Genomic DNA, 19525 nt, shown 5'->3' with positions numbered 1-19525 from the left:
AAACCCATGCCCAGAACTGGCCTTCTGGGACTAGAAGAGTTTCGTCTTCAGGCACAACAGGGAAAGCATTCACTTCTCTTTGTGCCTGCTGGCTTAAGGTAACTAGTGGCAATGCTGGACCAGAACTCTTTGATACCAGTTTTTAACTAGTTTTCCATGCTTGCTTTTTGTACTGTACAGACTCCCAATAAAGGTCAGTGCCTTATTCTTTGCAGAACTGGTTGTGATGTGCTCATTAAGAACATCTCAGAAGGAAACGTGCCTTGCTGCCCTGTAAGCAGGCCACTAGTTCTTTGGCATATTCAGTCCTGGCGACTAGAACAGCTGCTGCTTGCTTGACCACAGCCAGTTTTTCTTAGCTTCTGCACTGTAACAAGGCAACCGAATTATGCTGCTTCTACAGCTGGCCCAAGCTGGATTATGGGGTTCTAGAGGAGGGCACTGGTTTAGCTACTTCTTCCTACCTGAAATTTAAAGGCTTTGCAAGTTGCTTTTATGAACCTAGCCTGTGTTATCCTGAAAGCTGAAGCAGTTAAACATCCTTAATCGCAAAATCAGTACACAAACCAAAAAAAGGGGAGTGGGGGAGGAAGAAGACTGATATTTAAGAAGATGAGGAGTATTTAAGGGTACCGGGGTCAAGTCAGATGCACTGTAAGAGGCTGAGTGAGGATGCTGAAGCTCTTAAGGGCAGCTCTTTTGTTCTTTCTGCCTTCTCACTGTAAGCTACTGAAAATACATCATCTTCAGCCATTTTATAGCAGCCATCATCGAGACTTCCAGAGAGCCAATTGCACTGCACCAGCCTTTAAGGCACCATGAATATACACTTAGTCTATGAGCAAACAAGGCATGAGGCTGCCAAAATAGGAAATTTCTGCAGCCCAGTCCTGTCTAGAGTCATCCTCTGGTAAGGCTGCTGTGCAAGTCTAGAGCCTGGAACTACTACATACTTGTTTTTGATCATGTTCATAAGTCACATGCATTAATATTAATTCACCCTCCACACCCTGTATGCATGTAGCTGGATTTTTTTTTTACACTCAATTTTGCTACTATTCCCCAAAGTATCATTTTTATAAAGGGAACTTTCCAAGCTATTGCAACTAGATTTGCCACATACTGTGTTTGTGTCCTTTAGACATTTTTAATACATTCTCCACTTGGATTTCCTCAACCTTTCCAGGTAAACCCTAACAAAAAAAAAATATATCACTGAACTAAGCTAATTGCTATGTCTGCACTTCACACTTTCTGGGGTTTTTTCATAAGACGAAGGAGAAACTTCTTGACTTTGCAAATGCTGAGGAAAAAAACCAAACACACACATGGCAGCAGCAAGGTGTCAACTAGAGAGCTAATCCATGTTAATTCTAGCATTACAAACTGGAATGCAGAGTTTATAGCAAGCAACTGGCCAAACAGGAAGGTTTAGAGAACAGGTAAAAAGAGTCTGCAACTAGATGGCTACCAGCTTCCTAAATAGGTGGCTGAATCTGCCATAAGGAACTTGTAGAATCTGAAGAGAAGTCTGGCCCCAAACTGATTTTACCAAACACACACCCACCCATTTCCTGCCCTACTAGCAGTGCATATTTGGGTTTCTAGAACTCTGAAAATAAAACTAACAGAAGTAACTGGCCAGTCTGAACGATGCAAGCAGCAGCCACAAAGAGTGTCAAGCAGATCAGGAGACAAAAAAGCATGTTGTTACTACCTTGAGTAAAATAGGTAAATATTCAAGATGTTTGTTACCCCATGTCTTTAACCTCTTTAATTTGTTTAAATCTCAGTAAAGGAAGGGCAAATACTGGCTTTTTCCCAGCCTGCCAACAGTGCAGAACAACGTGCTAGCAACCCCTTTGCCTACGAAGTCAGCCCAGCATGTTTACAGAAATGGAACACTTCGAAACGAGCAATCTGGTTTCATGGCACCCACTTTATTCCATCAACAGTTACACTTTAACCAACACACTGGTATGTTGATGCAATCCATTTCTTTCTGCATAATTCAAGTAATGTCACAACCAACCAAGTCTAAGAATGAAGATGTCCATACATGATACATATCTGAGTACTAGTCCTTGATTTGCTGTTTTATCTTATTATATGAAAACTAAAAAAAGCCTTTGGAAAAAACTCACTTGTTAAAAATAAACTTTTAAAATTTACAGTTCCATAGCAATGAGATTTACACAGGGATTTACACAATGATGGTGATACTTTGCACTAGAAGTCTTTGGAAATATAATTCACTGCACAACATGTATCACGCATTTCCACGGACATGTATTTCACGCCCACTAGTGTCAAATGGGGAACATGTGCGCACTGCTAAGGGAGAACTTGGAAACACTAAAGCAACAGGTAGCTTCCACATATAGTGACGACTTATGTTCCATGTACTACGTGGGTACAGTCTCAGGTGTTCTGTTGTTCACCAAGTTTCTAGGTACAATTCTATGCTCACCTTTGGATTCTTGCCCTCACAAATTTCTCCTGACTTGTCCTATTGCAACTCCAGTAGAACCAATCCAATCACTCCTTTTTACACAAGCCTAATTCCAACATGGTTGATTCAGCACAGGAAGAAGAAAAGTTAGCAAGTGGCATGTGATAATGGCCCAATATTAGAAAAATTAGACCAGGAGCATGGCTTACAGGGAACTTGAGTGATTTTACAGGTTTGGCTGGGGATGGCCTTGCAACTGACACTTCGGTCACAGTGGTAAGTAAGTGCACATATACGAGTGCAAAAATGCTGGTCTGCAAGCATGTAAAGCTCTGTTTCCAGCCCTGCTTGCCTAAGCAATAGAAGCCGTTTCCAGACAGTAATGGAAGAGGTAATGGGACAGATTTTTAGAGGTATGTAGGCGCTAGGCATCTAATGCATCTAAAAATCTGGTTCAAAGCTTCATTTCCTCCCTTAGGACATGAGGATTCCTAAGGGACTCAGGCTGTGCACACTTTACAGGCCCTCAACGCAGTCAGCAGTAACCTTACAGGAATGACCCTCTTAAGAAGTGATTCTACACCCCCTAAAAGAGCACAATACGCGATTTTCATTCCCATTAGTCTGTGAAGAGATGCAAAGGATAGTTAAGCTATACCTGCAGCTATCCATTTCATTTGGCTTCCGGTTTCTGTAAAGATTTAGGTCTCCCATAGTACCTTGTGTGTGTATCTACACTATCTAGTATCTCAGCAGTGATTTGTAGGACGTCCGGATCAGTCTGCTCATTTTGCTTGATGTCATGTAAATGCTGCAGTCCACTTTCTTCAATTAGCATGCTGCAGTACCTGGCAGCTGAAACCAAAGAGAAGAAAGTTCATCGTCAGGAACCTCACTACATGAGATCCTAGATGGAGTAAAGTACTGGAGAAGAACACATGGAAAATTAAAAAGAAGTCTTGCTGGAAAATGTCAATTTGGCAAAATCCCAAGAAAACTTTCCCAACATGTTCTTTGTGAAAACTTTAAGGTCTTGATGTTCCCAGGTAATTGTGGCACTTGGGTTAAAGCCCCAAAATTCCCATCCAGAACAGACATTAGGCTGGCAGTCATAAATTCAGCCGGAAGGTCAGAGACCAGAGTCTGAAAGACCCAGTCTATCCGATTTAGGCCAAGGACCTGACCCTGTGTTTCAGGTCAACATCAAGCAAGTGATTATTTTACAGAGAACTGTTCTGTTTTTCCACAAAGCTCCCGAAGGCTGCATGCTCATCCCAGTGTGGAGATTTTCAAATTCTGTTGAAATTTCAATGGAGATTAAGGTCATTTCTGGCCTCTCTCTATTCCGTAGTTAACTCTTTGGCCTCTGACCCCTATTATTCTATGGCAAGACATTCAGATGCTCTCTATTTTGTTCCTTCAGCAACTTCAATGCAACAACATTGATGAAGGCAAAATAAGGCAAACACCGAGTGCTGCTGTAAACTTCACCCTGATGTCAAAAGTTTACATAGCAAAGAGGAAAGCATTTCTCAGATTGCAATTGCAGTCCATGAAATGTATATCTGAATCAAACTTGTTAAGAACCACACTGTAAGCTTGCTACACTCATACATTGACTTCAGGGCACATGTTTATGCAGGTTATTAAGATTACATGCTCTACCATCTAACGCTACTTGATTATCCTAATGAATAATATACACAAAGCCTGTTTTTTTAATTTCATAAAACTTTTGCAAATTTAGAGACTACTATAGATGAGGAGAGAACACTTTACTGTTAGAGCTGCCTCTGAGGTGCAGCACACAACTAGGCTACATAATGGTTCAGAGCAGGAACAAAAGATCAATATAGTATCCAGATGGTCCATAGGCGCCCTAGCCGTAAGCCAGAGACATGAGAACTCCTAGCTTTCATAACAAGAAGATGAAACCAGCCTCTTGAAGAATTTGGGGGATAATTTATGCTCCTTTTCCCCTTCCTCCTCAATTCTTCCTATGAGATCATTTTCAGGGAACTATTTCTGGAAGGTCCCAGAACTGAAGCCAAAGGAAAGCTCCTAGACTCTGGAATTAAGGGTCTGGGCGTCTCTGATCAGATTTGGGCCTCACAAGTATGTCTGTAAGGAACATTTTGAGGCAAACTGACTTGATTTCTTCAAGAGAAGGATCTGCAGATACTGCATTTCAGAAGAACATAAGTCTTCTCTAAACAAATGGCAGATATTGTTGGGGGAGGAAAGTTCATAGACAAATCACATAGTTCTTGCATCCTGGAGTTTTTTGGTCTAGTAGCTGAGGATGGGCGTAAAAAGAGTATGAGAGGAACTAAAGTAAGTCTCCCCAGGTCCTCCAGATAATGGATCGTTGTGTCTATACTCTAACTACAGACACTAAAAGGATAAATAAGTAGGCCAGACTAGACTGAGACATTCAGGCTCCATCCCGAAGCGCAAGCAGCAAAAAGGAACTGGAACAGCACCTGGTCCTACACCACCCTACATATTTGTTTGTGCACATAAGATTAGCTAATGCACATGAACAGACACAAGGGGCACTCCTAACCAAGTGCCTGCTTTCAGATACATGGGGCACACTCAGACTCAGCAAAGTACATACAAGAACAAGCATTTAAAAGAAGTCACCAAGACATGGCATAGCCCTGCCTGTCACTTGGAACATCTCACAGTACCTGCAATAAAACTAGGGATTAATATTCAAATTAAGGCCTAAATAAACCACTACAGCAGAGACTAAAGAATTAAACTTTGGTATACTTCTCCAGAAGGCTTATGACCAACCATAAGAACCATCTAATTTCATATAAAAAGGTTAAGCTCTACAATCTAATACAGTGGTGCTGCACCTAAGGCCCAGAGGCTGGATCTGGCTCCTGAAATGACTGGATCTGGCTTGCAGCATGGGGAATTAACAGCAAGCAGCTTGTCCTGGTGTATCCCCCTCCCTGCCCTGCACCACGCTGCTGATCCCTTCCACACCCAGAGGTAAACTCTTTTCCTCTGCACTCCACACTGGCAGCCACCTCCCTCTCTCCCTGCTCCCTTCCCCTACTGGAGGGGGCTGGTGGCTCACAGTGCAGCCACGTCACAAGCATCTGACCTGCCACTCTACAAAGCTGAGCTGCACTAGTCCAATACATACGTGTTTTGCAGCAGACATGTTGAATAGCCCATACTGCCCAGAGCTGAACACCAGGTATCGTGAAGCAATCAAGTAATGGATAAAAAGGACTGAAGGATCTATGGGTTAGAGAAAGAAGTTCAGTAAAGTTGTACCAATATAGGATCCCATCATTAGCTAAGCAGTCCCTACACATTAAGTTTTAGGCATTCTCATACAACATTGCTGTATTATAAGTGTAAACAGTAAGGAAACTCCACAGGCACAACTGTGACCAGATCAGTAAATACTTATTATTCACTGTGTGCTAGCAGTGCAAAAATCCAGGCTACATATCAAATAAGTAATGCTGAACACAATCACAATGCCATTATATGCAGTGTGCTTCCTCCTCTGGGACACCATGGCCAGTTCTAGTAACTCTGAGAACAGAAGAAAGATGGGGTTTGATGAATAGGTGATGATGAATGATTAGAGGCCTGGGAAGTCTTCCATAGGAAGACAGACTGAAAATGCTGGGACTATTTTGAGCACACAGAAGAGTAGCAAGTTTCATAGTGATCCTTTTCTTTTCCAACACCACCAACACCAATTAACCAACTGAACTCACCAATTAAAGCTGAACAATATTACAAAAAAGTTTTAGATCTCTCAAAGCTTAACAGGAACATTTGTACCCCACTGTGGGGTTCTGTGTTACTCTTTAAGAAATTCAAATTCTGTTGTGGTTAGCAGGAAACTTAGATAGTCATAAGCACAGAGCCAAATTCTGGTTCCAGAGGACATCATTTTCTGATTTAATCTTTTATTATCATTTAGAATAACATTTCAACTGGCTTGGAAATGGTTTTTCTCCATTCTCAAACCCAGTTAAGGAAATACATATGCTATAAAAGCATATCCTTTCATCAGGGAGGATATTTAGCATGAAGAGGCTGATGGCAGCAGAAAAGCAGTAGGAACACAACTCTAGAAACAATATGCTAATGTTAACGCTTTTATGCTGGTATTCAGAATTCATTACCTGTAGGCTACCAAAGCCACCATCTTGCATCTTGGAGTCGGCCACTTCAAAATGGCTGAGTGCTGCAAAATATAGAATCAAATACTGTAGTACTTACAGTAAACAGCATAATTATACTACAGTAAAACAAGGATATCCATTTAAGTTAGCATACCAGCTGTTCCATAAGAGATTTTCTCTGGGCTGGACTTAGTGTCCAGGCCTGCTCCCCTCTAGATATTAAATGAGCAATAATTCCAGCTGAAAAATAGCTGACTTCTATTTCAGTGCTGCACAACAATTCACCAATGGTGTCTATGAAGTCCTTCCACATTAGCTTAGAATGCAGCTCTCTCACTTCTGCTACGTTGTTCTGTAAAAACATGCACAAAGTTTATTGCTTAAGACTAACAACACATATAAACACAACTTACAGATGTTAATAAAAGCTAATACATTTTCATAGAGAATAAATGGGTCCCATGTTCTCACATGCAAATCAAATCTCTGAAACTTTCCTATAGCCCATTACAAGAACCAAAACCCTAACTGAAACCAAGAGCTGGAGCTGTGCCATGTTTTATTACATAGTTTGAAATTCTTATCAGACTTCACTGACAGATTTACCATGGAGTTGAGCAGTAGCAAACTTGTACCCATCAACTTCTTTTGGAGATTTCTGCTCATTTAACTTGCAGCTCTATCCTCTGTTGAAGTAATGAGGGAAATCCCTCCCCACCCGTGAAGGCCCAGTTCTATTTGATACCACACACCATTAATTTGTTTTCAGAGAAAAATGCTGACAAGCTTTGTGCATCACATGTATATATTTGTAAGAATTAAGAAGGAATAGCTCTTTTACAGTCCACACATTATCCAGAAAATTTAACAGAAAAAGCCAAGAAAAATTTTTTTCTTTTTAAAGTAGAACCCAATTCTGATCTTACCAGAAGGCCAAGAACTTTATGTTGTATTGAGGAATCAGAGGGAAAAAACTGTTAAGAGAAACAAAGAGACCAGTTAGATATGGTTTCAGTGTACACTAACAACCTGGCACAAACATAGTTATCCTCACCTCTAAAACCCTCATGAAGAGTTCTAGCCCTTGATTGTCAATGAAATGCCGACACGTGGTAGGGGATTCATCAGTCAGATTCCACAGTGCACTCAGCGTAAACATGAAAGTCGTATCCACTTCGTTCAGATTTGTTTTTTGTTCAACTATTTCAAGAAGCTCCTGTCGAAGAAAAAGAAAAGTTTTAATTCTGGCTTTGACATTAGCTACCCAAATTAATAATACCTGTATTATAATAGCACCCAAACACCTGAGGCCCCATGCTGCTATGTGCACTGGTTTCTATCTCACTTAACATCGCAGATTAATCTATAGTCAAGGTAGGCAACTCACCCCAACAACAATGTAAAGTTCCGCACTAAGTTGGGCTGTTTGCTCAGATGAAAGCTGCAAGGAAACATATTACATAAGTACCTGGAAAAAAGTCTGTTTGAAATCAAAAAACAAAAAGTTTCAACACTTCCAAAGTCACGGCACATACCTTCAGGGCTAAAATTGAACTTATATTGACTGCCATTCTTTGCATATTTTGATTTTCATGGTTACACAGCCACTGCATAACAAGTTTGGCAGCTTCAAACCTAAAGTGTGACAACACGATAATAAATTACACAAGGCTTAAATTACACTTCACACCTCAGATTCCAACTATTCCTGGAAACCAAAGGAAATGTGCTTATGGTTTCTAGAGGGTAGAAAAGGACACGCCTTTTTTTCAGCATGTATGCAACATGGTCATTTGAATTATAATTAATGGAACCCTTAGTTCAGGCCAGAAGGAAGATACTAAAAAAGTACCTTTTACAACACACTCGGATCAATCTTGCAACTGACAAAATGAGCAATAGTAAATAACTCTCTAGCAAGTATGAGCAATGCCTTTAATTTAACGGGAGAACCACAATCAACCCTACTCTCACCACAGAAACAGGGTGAGACTGGGGTTGATAGTGTTTCCCCTTGTTCCTATTAGAGCCCGAGGAATCCATCCCTTGGTTCTGCTGTTTCTTCCTTCATCACCGCCTCCCACCAGGCAGCCAACTGCCACTGCTGTCCATCAACACCAAGCTTAGATAAAAAAGGATCATCCATCAACACCAAGCTTAGATAAAAAAGGATCACTGGAATAAAATAAGGTAAATGGGTGCCCTTCATGCAGGAGCTGAGCACGACTAGGAAGCTAGCAACTCAATCCCCAGCATGAGATCCAGTCCCTGTTGAACCCAGTGCAATTACCAATTACTTCAAAGGGCCAGGATTTATTCCTAGGTCAAAAATTGGTATGAGAGCAGAACAACTGTAGTATTAACGGATTCAGCTGCCCAATGCTAAAGCCATGAGATCAGAATCAGGCCCTAGAAAGCACATGTAAGGTTTCTCTATGACAGCACAGAAGTCTAAACAGTCTTTTGGGGTCAACTAATTAAAGGCAAAGTTTTATGACCAACACGATAAGTATTACATTTTGCCCTGCTACTCAAAACCTCATTTCAACCTGCCTGTTAAATGGAACATCTTGAAGGATCCTGACACTTGATAATAAAAGGAGGCAGTTCTTCTGCAGCTGTGGGTAGAGAAAGAGAAAAAAAAAAAAGCATTTGCATAAAGTTCCAGAAGTCTTCTCTTACAAGAGAGAAAAATACAAGAATTTTGCAGTTCACTCAACATCTGGGAAGTATGACCATGACATGCAACTCATGCAAATAAAGAATGGTTGGTCTAAGATACCACGAACAATTCCTCTCACTATAAAGCTTCAGTAGGAGATAAAGCAATGACCTTACAGAACACACTTCATTTATGAAATGAGGTCTTTATACTTGATTTCATAACTTAAAGGAGTCTTTCAAATCAGGAAACTGTCAAATTGAATCTAATTTTGTAATTCACATTCCAAGTAAGCCAAGAGAGCTGGGCTCTCCGAGTTCAAGTGAGAGCTGATACTAGCACTGTGCTCTCTTCGAGGCTCATCTTGGGCACTATGACCCTCTTACAAGGAAACAGTTTCTCTTTCTCAGCTTCAGAGTGAAAGGACATATTTCCCAGCCTTTGCTATAAATAAGGATTAGATTAAAAGGAAGGCACATGTCTACTGCCACCACAAAACAGTTCTGCAACAGAGACAGCTCACATGAAGGGGAAGACAAAAGAGCAAGTCCAACATCTTCAGCCAGCTGGGACCATACATACTACCTACAGAGACAGCACTAAACTACTCAATGTGCAATCAGAATAGGCAGCACCCAGCAATTTGTGTTTTTACAAAACAGTTCATCTGACTGAGGTCAGAATTGCTATTGCTACCATCCTCAACTAAGAAAAGCTGGGGAGGAGAGAGTGGTAGAGAATTGTTAATTTCAGTTGTAATCTAATTGACTTCTGCTGGCTGAGATAATAGTTGATCTTTTCATCAGTACATTAAGGGTGGTTCCAAAGACACTGGAGCTGGACTGTTCTTAGTGGTGGCAGATGACAGAACAAGGAGCAATGGGCTCCAGTTGCAGCAAGGGAAGTTGAGGTTACATATTAGAAAAAAATCTTCTCACTAAGGGGGTAGGTAGTAAAACACTAGAACAGGTTACCCAGAGCGGTTGTGGAATCTGCATCCTTGGAGGTTTTTAGACCACGCTAGACAAAGCCTAGGTTGGGATGATATAGTTGGGAATAGTCCTACTTCAAGCCAGAGGTTGAACTAGATGTGACCTCTTGAGGTTCACTCCAGTGCTAATTTTCTATGATTAAGGCTGTTGAAGCTCTCTAGAACAGTGGTGCTAAACCTTTTCCCCACAATAGGCCAGACGGGCAGTGCCCCATCCATGTGAAGGCTGAATCTGGCCAGTGGTCCTGATACAGCACCCAGGGCAGGCACAATGGGAACCAACCAGTCATGGGGAGGGGAGTAAGGGGCAGCACAGCCCCAACATGGCCTTGTAGGGGAAAGAGACGTGGCTTGGCTGGGGGTGGGGGGAGGGGAAAGAGATGACCCAGCCTGCAAGAGGGGGAGGAGCGTGGCCCCACCCCAATGCAGATGCAGAGAGGGGGCATGGGCAGTCCTGTGGGGGAAAAGGGATATAGCTTAGCTCCAACCAGCCATGTGGGGCTTGTGAACATGGCAGGGGGGAGGATGGCCATATTTATGGCCACTGCTCCCCTACTGCCAAATTACCAACCCAAAGGGAGCCCCACAGCTAGGACTACGTTTGGCCAGCTGGTCAAAGGCTGAGCATTCCCTGCTCTAGAACTCCCATTTACTGGATCAAACTGTAGGCCCATCTTGCCCAGTCTTGTGGGTCACAGGGGCAGAGAGCAGATGCTGAAAAGGCAGAGTGAACTGGGTCTGACCAGAGATTTTTCCACTGTTCCTCTTTCATTTGCAGACTCCAGTATTTAAGATCTAAGAAGCTCCAATTCAGAGACCATGCCTCTAATTCCCCTGCTCAACAGCTACTGTTGCCCCTTTCCTCCAAGAATGTATCCCATCTCTTTTTTAAGAGATCTGTCCAAGAATTTGTCCAATCCCTCTGTTACCAAAGTGCCCATTAAATGACTGTTCCTATCTACCTCTCTATCCCTGTTTCTGTCAAGGCCCTCCCTGTCAGGAAAAGTGAATCAGAATTATGCCCTTGGCCATCTTTACCTGTTGCTGCTCAGGAAAGTTTTCCACAGCTTTGAGTAGTAAATGGATCACATCAGAGAGCAGACGAACAGGCATGCCAGTTGCGAGGCCCTGTCTAGTTAAGTTGAGACAGCATGCGCTGGCAGTTAGCTGCACTGCCAAGTCCAAGGGGTGATTTCTCATTCCAATAATCACAAGCTGAAATGTAAGAGAATGTATTGCATGAACAGTTTTACATTTATTATTTTGCAATTTAGTTGCAATGCTGCTTTCTATGAGTTAAACTGACCTTGTCACTACTGAATCCTTGAAACAGTTTTTAAACAGAAATCATCAAAAGATAACTTTGCCTCTTACTGGCACAGAAGAATCAGTGCAACAACCAGTGATTTTACTTTGTAGCCCTCCTGTCTTGAAAAGGGTTTATAGCATCTCCCATTCAGTTGCACAAAAAAGGTCATCCACACAAAGTGTTCCAATGATGTGATCAAGTGCTCAGAAATAAGCCTAGCCTATTTCATCATGGCCATCTCTTTCCAACACTTGCTCATTGGCCAATATCTGAGAACTCTTCATCCTTTAATGATTATTTCCTGTTTTAATTACTAATGTTTTCAGCCAATGGGAACAAATCAGAGCCTCCCATGCTTCCCAAAATAGGCAGGACCACTGAATACATTCTTCTCAGAACCAGCTGCAAAGGCTGCAGCCAGTCCATCATGCTGTAGTCAGACTTGCAGTTGGAAGATACCAAGAAAGTACATTTCCCTCTCTGTTCGACACACTGCACTTGTTCTCCATCTACATCTAAGTTACTTTCAAAGGGTACTGGTCAGAATCTCTAGAGATTGGGAAGGGATACGCCCAAGTCTGTATAGATTCACCCCTCCCTTCATTACCTACTGCAAGCTACAGTCAACAGAAACAGAGACTACTAGCCCTCAGAAGAGCTTACTAGCCCTCCTCTTAGAAGGAGGTACATTCAGCAACACCCCTGGCCCCTGCTGTTGAATTCTGCACCTCCAGAAGTTAGCCTTAGCACCTAATTACGTTTTGAACATGGACTAGAGCCTCTCCTCCCCACACTGGACTTGCCCATGCTGCTCTCTCTGTTAGGGGTACTTCTGCAACTGCACTGCTGATATTACCCTTAGGCAGTAGAGAAGAGGGAAGAGAAGGGGAAAGTCTATATCTATTTCGTAAGTGCAAAAACCCAAGGGCCTGATTTAGATATCTTTAAATATTACAAGAACAGACACTTAAATGTCAGTTCAAGTGACCTTGTTAAAGCCTTCATATTAAAGGCTGTCTTTGAAAAATCTCTCAACCATCTTTACCTTTAAGATTTCAGGCTTTGTTACTTTCATAAAACAAGTTTGGGTGAAGAGCCGGAAGAATGCTTCCTTCACAAAGTACGATCGTTCGCTGTAACGCTTCAAAGCTTCAGAAATCTGGATCTCATTCGCTCCTCCCGATACCTTGGAAAACACATTTAGTTCATATTTAGTTTAGTTCTTTAAAAGTTTGGCTTCTCTGCACAATACACTTGTAGAACACCCCAATTTGTCAGAGGCAAAGAGAGAACCCAAACCCCACAAAATATGGAATTACAAGCAATCTCATCAAACTAGTATAAAACCCCAAAATACTTGTAAGCTAGAAGTTCTCCCAGCACTTTGAACTGTTGGTGTCTTCCATTCTAGTATTTGAAACCCAAGCTCTATCCAGGCCTAGACCCACAAGTAGTAGTTCAGACTCAAGAACTAGTTCTATTGTACTCCAACTGGAACCAGGACTACCTCAATTCAACCAAGAGCTGGGCATTACATTGTTAGCCATGCTACAACGGTTATAATTTGTCAGTGACTATTTTATTTCGTGATTCTGCTTGTCCTCTATATTCAGCAAGTTCAACAGATGGATTCAGGACAAGAGTACGAGAACCGGACACAGCCTTTAATTTTTGTGCCAGAAGGTACTTTGTGAGGACAGACTTAGACAGAAGTGGGGCAAAGAAGAGCACTAAAATAAGAACCAGACAGACTTTATTTGGCAAAATACAGCCCAGGAAAAAAATTTCTTTAACTGTAATTAAGCTTCATATTCATTACTCCCACAAGACAGCAGAGACACTGTGCAAGGCAGGGGTGGGCAATTATTTGGGCCCAAAAACCACATAGGGAGTTTTGATGAGCTATTATTGCAAGCCGGGTAAGCACCCTCCCCACATCCCCCACTACTCACCAAAACACTGTGGAGTTTTAGACAGGTGGGGAAGAGCATTCAGGAGCACGGTGGGTGGACAAGGTCAATCCACAGCCTGCATGCCCTGCCCTGTGGGGGGAGGGTGCAGGGGGGGCCTGGGCATTAGGTCCAGGGAGCCAGCTGGGGCTATGGGGAGGGAGGAGGCGGGGGGTACATGCGGCAGAGCCTGCTCAGTCAGTGAAGTCCACAGCTGGCCCCACAGAGTTCCACATGGGGCAGAGCCCTGCCCAGGCCAGCCCACCCATGCCCACTGGCCAGCTCACAGCTTCTTATGGGGTTGTTCCCAGCACAGCTGCTCTTGCCTCCAGCAGGAGCCACCCAGCTGAAGCTTCCCCCCACTCCGCCCAGAGTGGTGCAAGAGGAGGAGAAGCAGGAGGAGGAGCTGCTGCTGGAGGCGAGGGGAGCAGATCAGCTGCAGCCAAACTGGGCACAGCCCTGCTGGAAGCCACGAGAGCCGGCCAGGGCCGGGACAGCAGGGCTGTTCTGCTCCCCTCACCTCTAGCAGTGGCTCCTCCTCCTGCTGCAATGCTCCGGGGGGGGGGGGAGACACACGACACGGACTTCACCCAGGCAGCTCCTGCCCCAGCACACAGGGCTCCGCCTCCAGCTCCCGGTTGCACTTTCCACCTGCTCCGCCCGCCCACAGGTGGCTGCTCATGGCAGTGGGCAAAGGGAACAGGTGGAAGACAACCAGGAGCTGAAGCCAAAGCCCTGCATACAGGGGCAAGAGCTGCCCAGCTGAAGTGATGCACCAGGAACAGGAGGAAGAGATGGAGTTGGAGGCAAGGGGAGCAGAACAGCTCCCCCGGCCAGCATGTACAGCGTCCAGCATGGGTGTTCATGGTCCGGCTGCTGCTCTGCTCCCCACACTTCCAGCAGTGGCTCCTCCTCCCAAGTCCTGCCCCTGCTGTGCTGCTCTGGGTGCGCAGATGGTGGGGACCTTCTGTTAGGCAGCTCCCACTAGAAGCGAGGAGAGCAGAGCAGCACCTGGAACAGCCCCACTAGAAGCTGCGCACACTAGTCAGGGCCTGGGCCAGTGGGCCAAGGCTGGAGCACAATGCGGGCTGCCCCAATGGGAGCAGGTGGGGCTCAGCCTGAAGCGCAGTGCCATGGGGGCAAATAGAAAAATAACCTGGGAACAGCCAAGGTTAAATCCCTCCCAGCAGAGTTTCTCCAGAGTAAGCAAATGCCTAACATGCTATGGATTCTCTCAGAAGAGAACAAGGTCCTCCAGTATCCCCTCCTCCCCAAACCTCCCATTCAGAGACAGCGTATCACTTGCTGGACTCTGCTATTCCAACAGGGAGCAAAACACATCCACTTTGTAACCCTACATGTGCTGCAGGGAAACACAGGCTGATCATGGGTAGCCAGTCAAGGCTGCCCTAGGCACTGCTACCATGTGTCACCAGGCAGATTAAGGGAGCTTGCAGAGCACACTGAGAAGTGCATAGTACCCCCGCTGCACAGTGTTGGCATTGCAAGCTACTATTCAGAGTAGAGACATTTCATCATTCAAATATCTGTACAGAGGGCTCTGGGCAGGTTTCTTTACCAGGAGAATAAACCTGGGAAAATTCTCCAAGATTATCTGAATGTGTCTAACAAAGTTGTCTAGGCAAGTACACCAGACAAAACAAAGCAGAACACTCTCACTTGTGCAGAGGATGAAACATGCCAGGCAGGACCCAAAGGGCTCTCAGGCAACAATCATCTATTGTTTAAATTACTGCTCATTCAAAAAATGACGTTAAATTAATGCCAAGTTATCTGCTTTCATAGTCATATTGCATCTGGATACCAGATTCAGGGAAACATGCTGCTATCAAACAGCACTTCACATAAAACTTAATGCCTATATAAAAAAAACTATGAAGACGTGAATTAGTCTTCAGCACAATGAGGTAAGCAGGAGTTTTCACTTGGCCTATGATGAAAAACTCAGAGTAGTTCAGTGATTTGACAAAAACTGTAAGGCAAGCCAATGGATGAACTGGGATTCAGACTTTGTTCCTAGCCCTAAGCCACATACTCAATCCAGCTGATCACACTACATCCTTGTTTGCAATCCCAGTGTAGCTATAACAGGTTATTTTTAAATTCAAACCTTCAAACTTCTTTCTCCTGAAAGGAATTCAGAGTAGCCAGCATCAGTTGCCAGCAGTCCCATAAACTGCATTGTAGGTCGCTGTTTGACAAATGCTTCTACAGCTTCATCAGTAATGAATTTACTGCCAGAAATGTCCAATGACTCAAGGTGAGGTAGGATGTCTTTTTGCTCTAGCAAACTAACAGGTATATCAGATGTAAACTGCTGATCATCTGAAATGTCCAAGTGGTTCAAGTACTTGAGTTCTCGTAGGATATCTAAGACTTGTTGCGTAGACATTGATAAGTACTTCAAGTAGTGCATGGAAAGAGACTTAAGTCGATCCTTGCAGGCAAGGAGTGCAGTTATGTCAGTAACCGAGGTATTGGATATATCCAAACTTTCCAGCCTCGGAAGAGAAGCAACCTCTATCAAGTCCTCATTGTGGAAAAGAACATTGGTAATGCTCAAAACACGAAGACCAGACAACTGCTTGAAGCACCCTTTACAGGGATTTGTCAGAGAAAGCGTCAACGAGTCCAAAACAAGGCACTGAAGGTTTTGCCGGATCCACTTATTACTCCCAAGTCCACTTACAATATCTGCAATAGTAACATTCGCGTTCATCCCTGCAGCATCAAGTTCCACTAGCTTGTGATGGCAGAATGCTTTCCGGAAAGACAAGGCAGAAATTTTTGCTTTCCTGATGCAGGCTTGTTTCAAGCGCATTTGGTTCCCTCGGAAAATCCCGACAGTTCCGTCATTCAACAGCTCTGTTGGGAAACAGCAGTGAGTTTGTCAGAGCAGGCACACACTTAACAGTACAAAGAAAAGGCAAATTATTTCACTCCTCAAGCTCAGTGCATCTCAACCGTGGGGTGTGACCATAGGCAAATTACAAATAGAAGGATAAACCAAAAACAAAAACAAAAACGGAGGTCATAAAAGAATTCTGGTGTTACCACATATGTACAAATCTCTATTTAAAATTACAAAGCAATTTCCTTTTTCCCCCTCCCAGGACACCACTGAAAACAAACCATTTCTTCATGAATGTAAATCTGTGGGCTGCCACTAATATTTCCTGTTAGCGAACTAATTTCAAAACCCTAACACAGAAAGAACCTTTCCTCTCCCACGTTTTGGATAATCTTCAAATAAGGTGTGATAAGTAATAAGAGGTCAAATGTTACAAGATATTTATCATGAGAATGCCCCATACATCTAGGATATAGCCTAAGAAAATATTCTTTTCAGCTCGATGAGGAACATTTCATCTTTATTTACTGAGGAGCAGCACCATTGTTAAAAATAATATTTGGACAAATTCTCTATTCTGTAAAAGCAGCTCCCAATTTTGATTTGTACTGATCATGATACACTGTAAATATTTATGACTGAAAATCCACAGCATAACTACAGATACAATCTCCCAGACTTTCTATATTCCTACATAATGATATTTTATCTGGTTAGACTGTTAACACAACCACAAGAATTCCATATGAAAGGTCATAACCTAGGAGAGAATACACAAAAATAAATTAAACAAGTGCTCCTCGATTGCTCCTAAATTCAAGCAACCATTGGTGGCTAGCTTTTCAACTGTGCTTCTGTAAAGAAAGTCAGGGAAAGCTATAACTGAAGTTTTTCAGATGATGAATACAGACTCAGTACTACATGAGAAAAATTCAGAATTATGGCACATGCTGCATATTTTTAATATGCTAAATTGAAAGCAGCCTGTTTTAAAATAAAACTGCCTTGGTTATATGTAGGAGGCTAAGCGAATCAGTTTTAATAAAGTAATTCTTCCCTAAATTGGGAAGTACTGCATAACAGCAAGAAGAAAAAACAACTGTCCACCCTGAGAAAAATCAAAGATGAGGTAGACTGAATTCTGTCGATTAATTTGGGAAAAAGAGTTTATTTTTTAAGGCATGAGTTTGCTGTATAAACCCTCATCTTGACTGAAATATTACCAGCCTAACAGTGGAGCCAAACAACATCTACTGAAGTTTGTGAGTCCAGCAACCTCTCCCCCTATGAGCAGTCTGACTAGGTGCCTCCACTGCACTGAACGGAGCCAGCAGCCGTGTCAAACAGGATTTGGAGACAGACATTTAGACGCAGGCAGAGAGAGGGGACCTCAGCAGTACAAAGGGGTCCACATGTTCCAGCACCAAACTGTTCCTATTCAGTCAAACACAGACCCCACTGCTGGATGCGTTAATGGATACCTAAGGCAAGTTCCAAAGGACCTGTTCAGGACCAGGCCTGGGGTAAAGCCCAGAGATGAAGTGTAGTAAGATCAGAGCCAGAGCAGAAGCCAGGTAAGTGATCTCCATCATCTTTGTCACCAGTAAAACTGAAATCCCAGGGATTTCTGTACTATTACCAATGTAATTATTACATACAATGGAATGACTACCGTTTTTGCTGAGAATGAAAACTATACCATTTCCACTGCCCCCACTCGTTATCCAGCACTGTGATAGATTCAAGTGGGGCAAGGCGGGAAACAGGGCTGTGGCAGTTTAAACATGCAGCTAACAATTTATTCTCATTCAGTTTGAACCAATTACCAGAAAAGAATCAGGAGAAGGAATAAAGCCCCAGACTGCTCTCCTTGTAACTGTCACATCAACAGACTGACACAAGTCTATCATTACTACTAGAATTGTTCCAGGCTGCCTGAATTACAAATCCCAGTAGCTGCATTAATTGACAGCAATACTTTGCCTCCTGGTGTTCTCTGTTCCCAGTTTGCTGTTGGAAGCAGGGGCTAGTTCTGGTAGGAATCAGCCTCTGAATCTTTGTTTAACATCTTGCTTATCCACTTGAATTTTCTCCATCCCCTCAACTCCCAGCTGCCAAGCTTGAGCATTTTGTACAGGATGCACCATAGATTTTTTTCCATGCCTTTGGTGCCAGCTGGAGCAGAAGAAAACCAAAAGTGCATCAGTTAAGTATGTTGGTGGGCTGCCAGCACTGCTGTACAGCATAAGATAGTACAGACAAACTATCCCACAACATACCACAATACAGTTTTAAGAACACATCAAGTTAGCAAGGCACTAGGATAGGTCTACACCAATATTTAGAGTCACCTGAGGTCACCCTTAATGAACCCAAGCCATGAGGGTTGGGCCCTCCCTGTCTCTACTGCATCTTGCAGCCTTCAAGGCTGTCTAAGAGGCGATTCCTGGATTAGAGATAACTAAATTGTAGTAGCAGTGACAAGTGTTTTCTTTTAGTGTCCTCCACTCCTTTCCTTGCCCAAAACAAAACCAAAGTCCAAGATACTATTAAAACAAACTTCGTAAGCTATCAATTTAAATAAAGTTTCCAACTTTTCCCCACCTCTTTGGGTGACAGAGGACAATGCTGACATAAGTCAATTAAAATTTGGGAGGAAAACAACCCAAACCAATAAAACAACATTTTGGTTTCCTTTAAGTTTGGAAAACAGGGTTAAGAAAAACAGACTAGAAATGTTATGGTAAAAACAGAAAGTAATTGAAAGGAAAAAAAACCCAACTTTTAAGATATAAACAAGAACTACTTTCTGAAGGTGATGGTAATAGATCTGGGATGGAAAAGGAGCACTGAATTGGGATTAATCATACATTTTGGGGCTTGAAAGAAAGTTTACATCTAAACTTAAGAGTTAGAACAGGTGCTGAAATACAGAGCAAAAGACTTAGTATCTAGACAAAGAACTTCTTGCAGGGCATTAATACTAAGGGTGCACCAATAGATTTTTTGGGCCGATACCAATACCTGATTCTTAATGAGCCATTCAGTCAATCTGATTGCCAATATGCAGCCGAGCAGCTTGGAGAGCAGCATCCAGCTGGTAAATCTGTTGGGGGGAGGGGAG

The 19525-nt window shown here is 43.0% G+C and overlaps 1 protein-coding gene across 2 annotated transcripts in view; it reads right to left on the bottom strand.

Moving 5' to 3' along the window:
• Positions 1-1919: 1919 nt before the first annotated feature.
• The window catches only part of LOC109307480 (protein zyg-11 homolog B-like), a 19370-nt gene continuing 1764 nt past the window's right edge, over positions 1920-19525 (bottom strand). The window contains exons 3-15 of one of the 2 annotated variants that reach the window (XM_019531440.1): positions 18372-18576; positions 15661-16415; positions 12626-12766; positions 11310-11486; positions 9172-9236; positions 8154-8253; positions 8006-8059; positions 7673-7834; positions 7545-7592; positions 6773-6970; positions 6619-6680; positions 5616-5713; positions 1920-3307 (exon numbers count right to left, since the gene is read on the bottom strand). In XM_019531440.1, coding sequence (XP_019386985.1) covers positions 3126-3307; positions 5616-5713; positions 6619-6680; positions 6773-6970; positions 7545-7592; positions 7673-7834; positions 8006-8059; positions 8154-8253; positions 9172-9236; positions 11310-11486; positions 12626-12766; positions 15661-16371 — 1998 coding nt within the window. In that variant the 5' untranslated portion in view covers positions 16372-16415; positions 18372-18576 and the 3' untranslated portion in view covers positions 1920-3125. The remainder of the gene's footprint in view (positions 3308-5615; positions 5714-6618; positions 6681-6772; positions 6971-7544; positions 7593-7672; positions 7835-8005; positions 8060-8153; positions 8254-9171; positions 9237-11309; positions 11487-12625; positions 12767-15660; positions 16416-18371; positions 18577-19525) is intronic. The other variant, XM_019531439.1, reaches the window with a different exon arrangement.

Source organism: Crocodylus porosus, unplaced genomic scaffold, assembly GCF_001723895.1.
Source record: "Crocodylus porosus isolate Cpor-Errol unplaced genomic scaffold, CroPor_comp1, whole genome shotgun sequence".
NCBI lineage: Eukaryota > Metazoa > Chordata > Crocodylia > Crocodylidae > Crocodylus > Crocodylus porosus.
The sequence above is the reverse complement of the archived record's forward strand: the minus strand, read 5'-3'. Positions and strand labels throughout refer to the sequence as shown.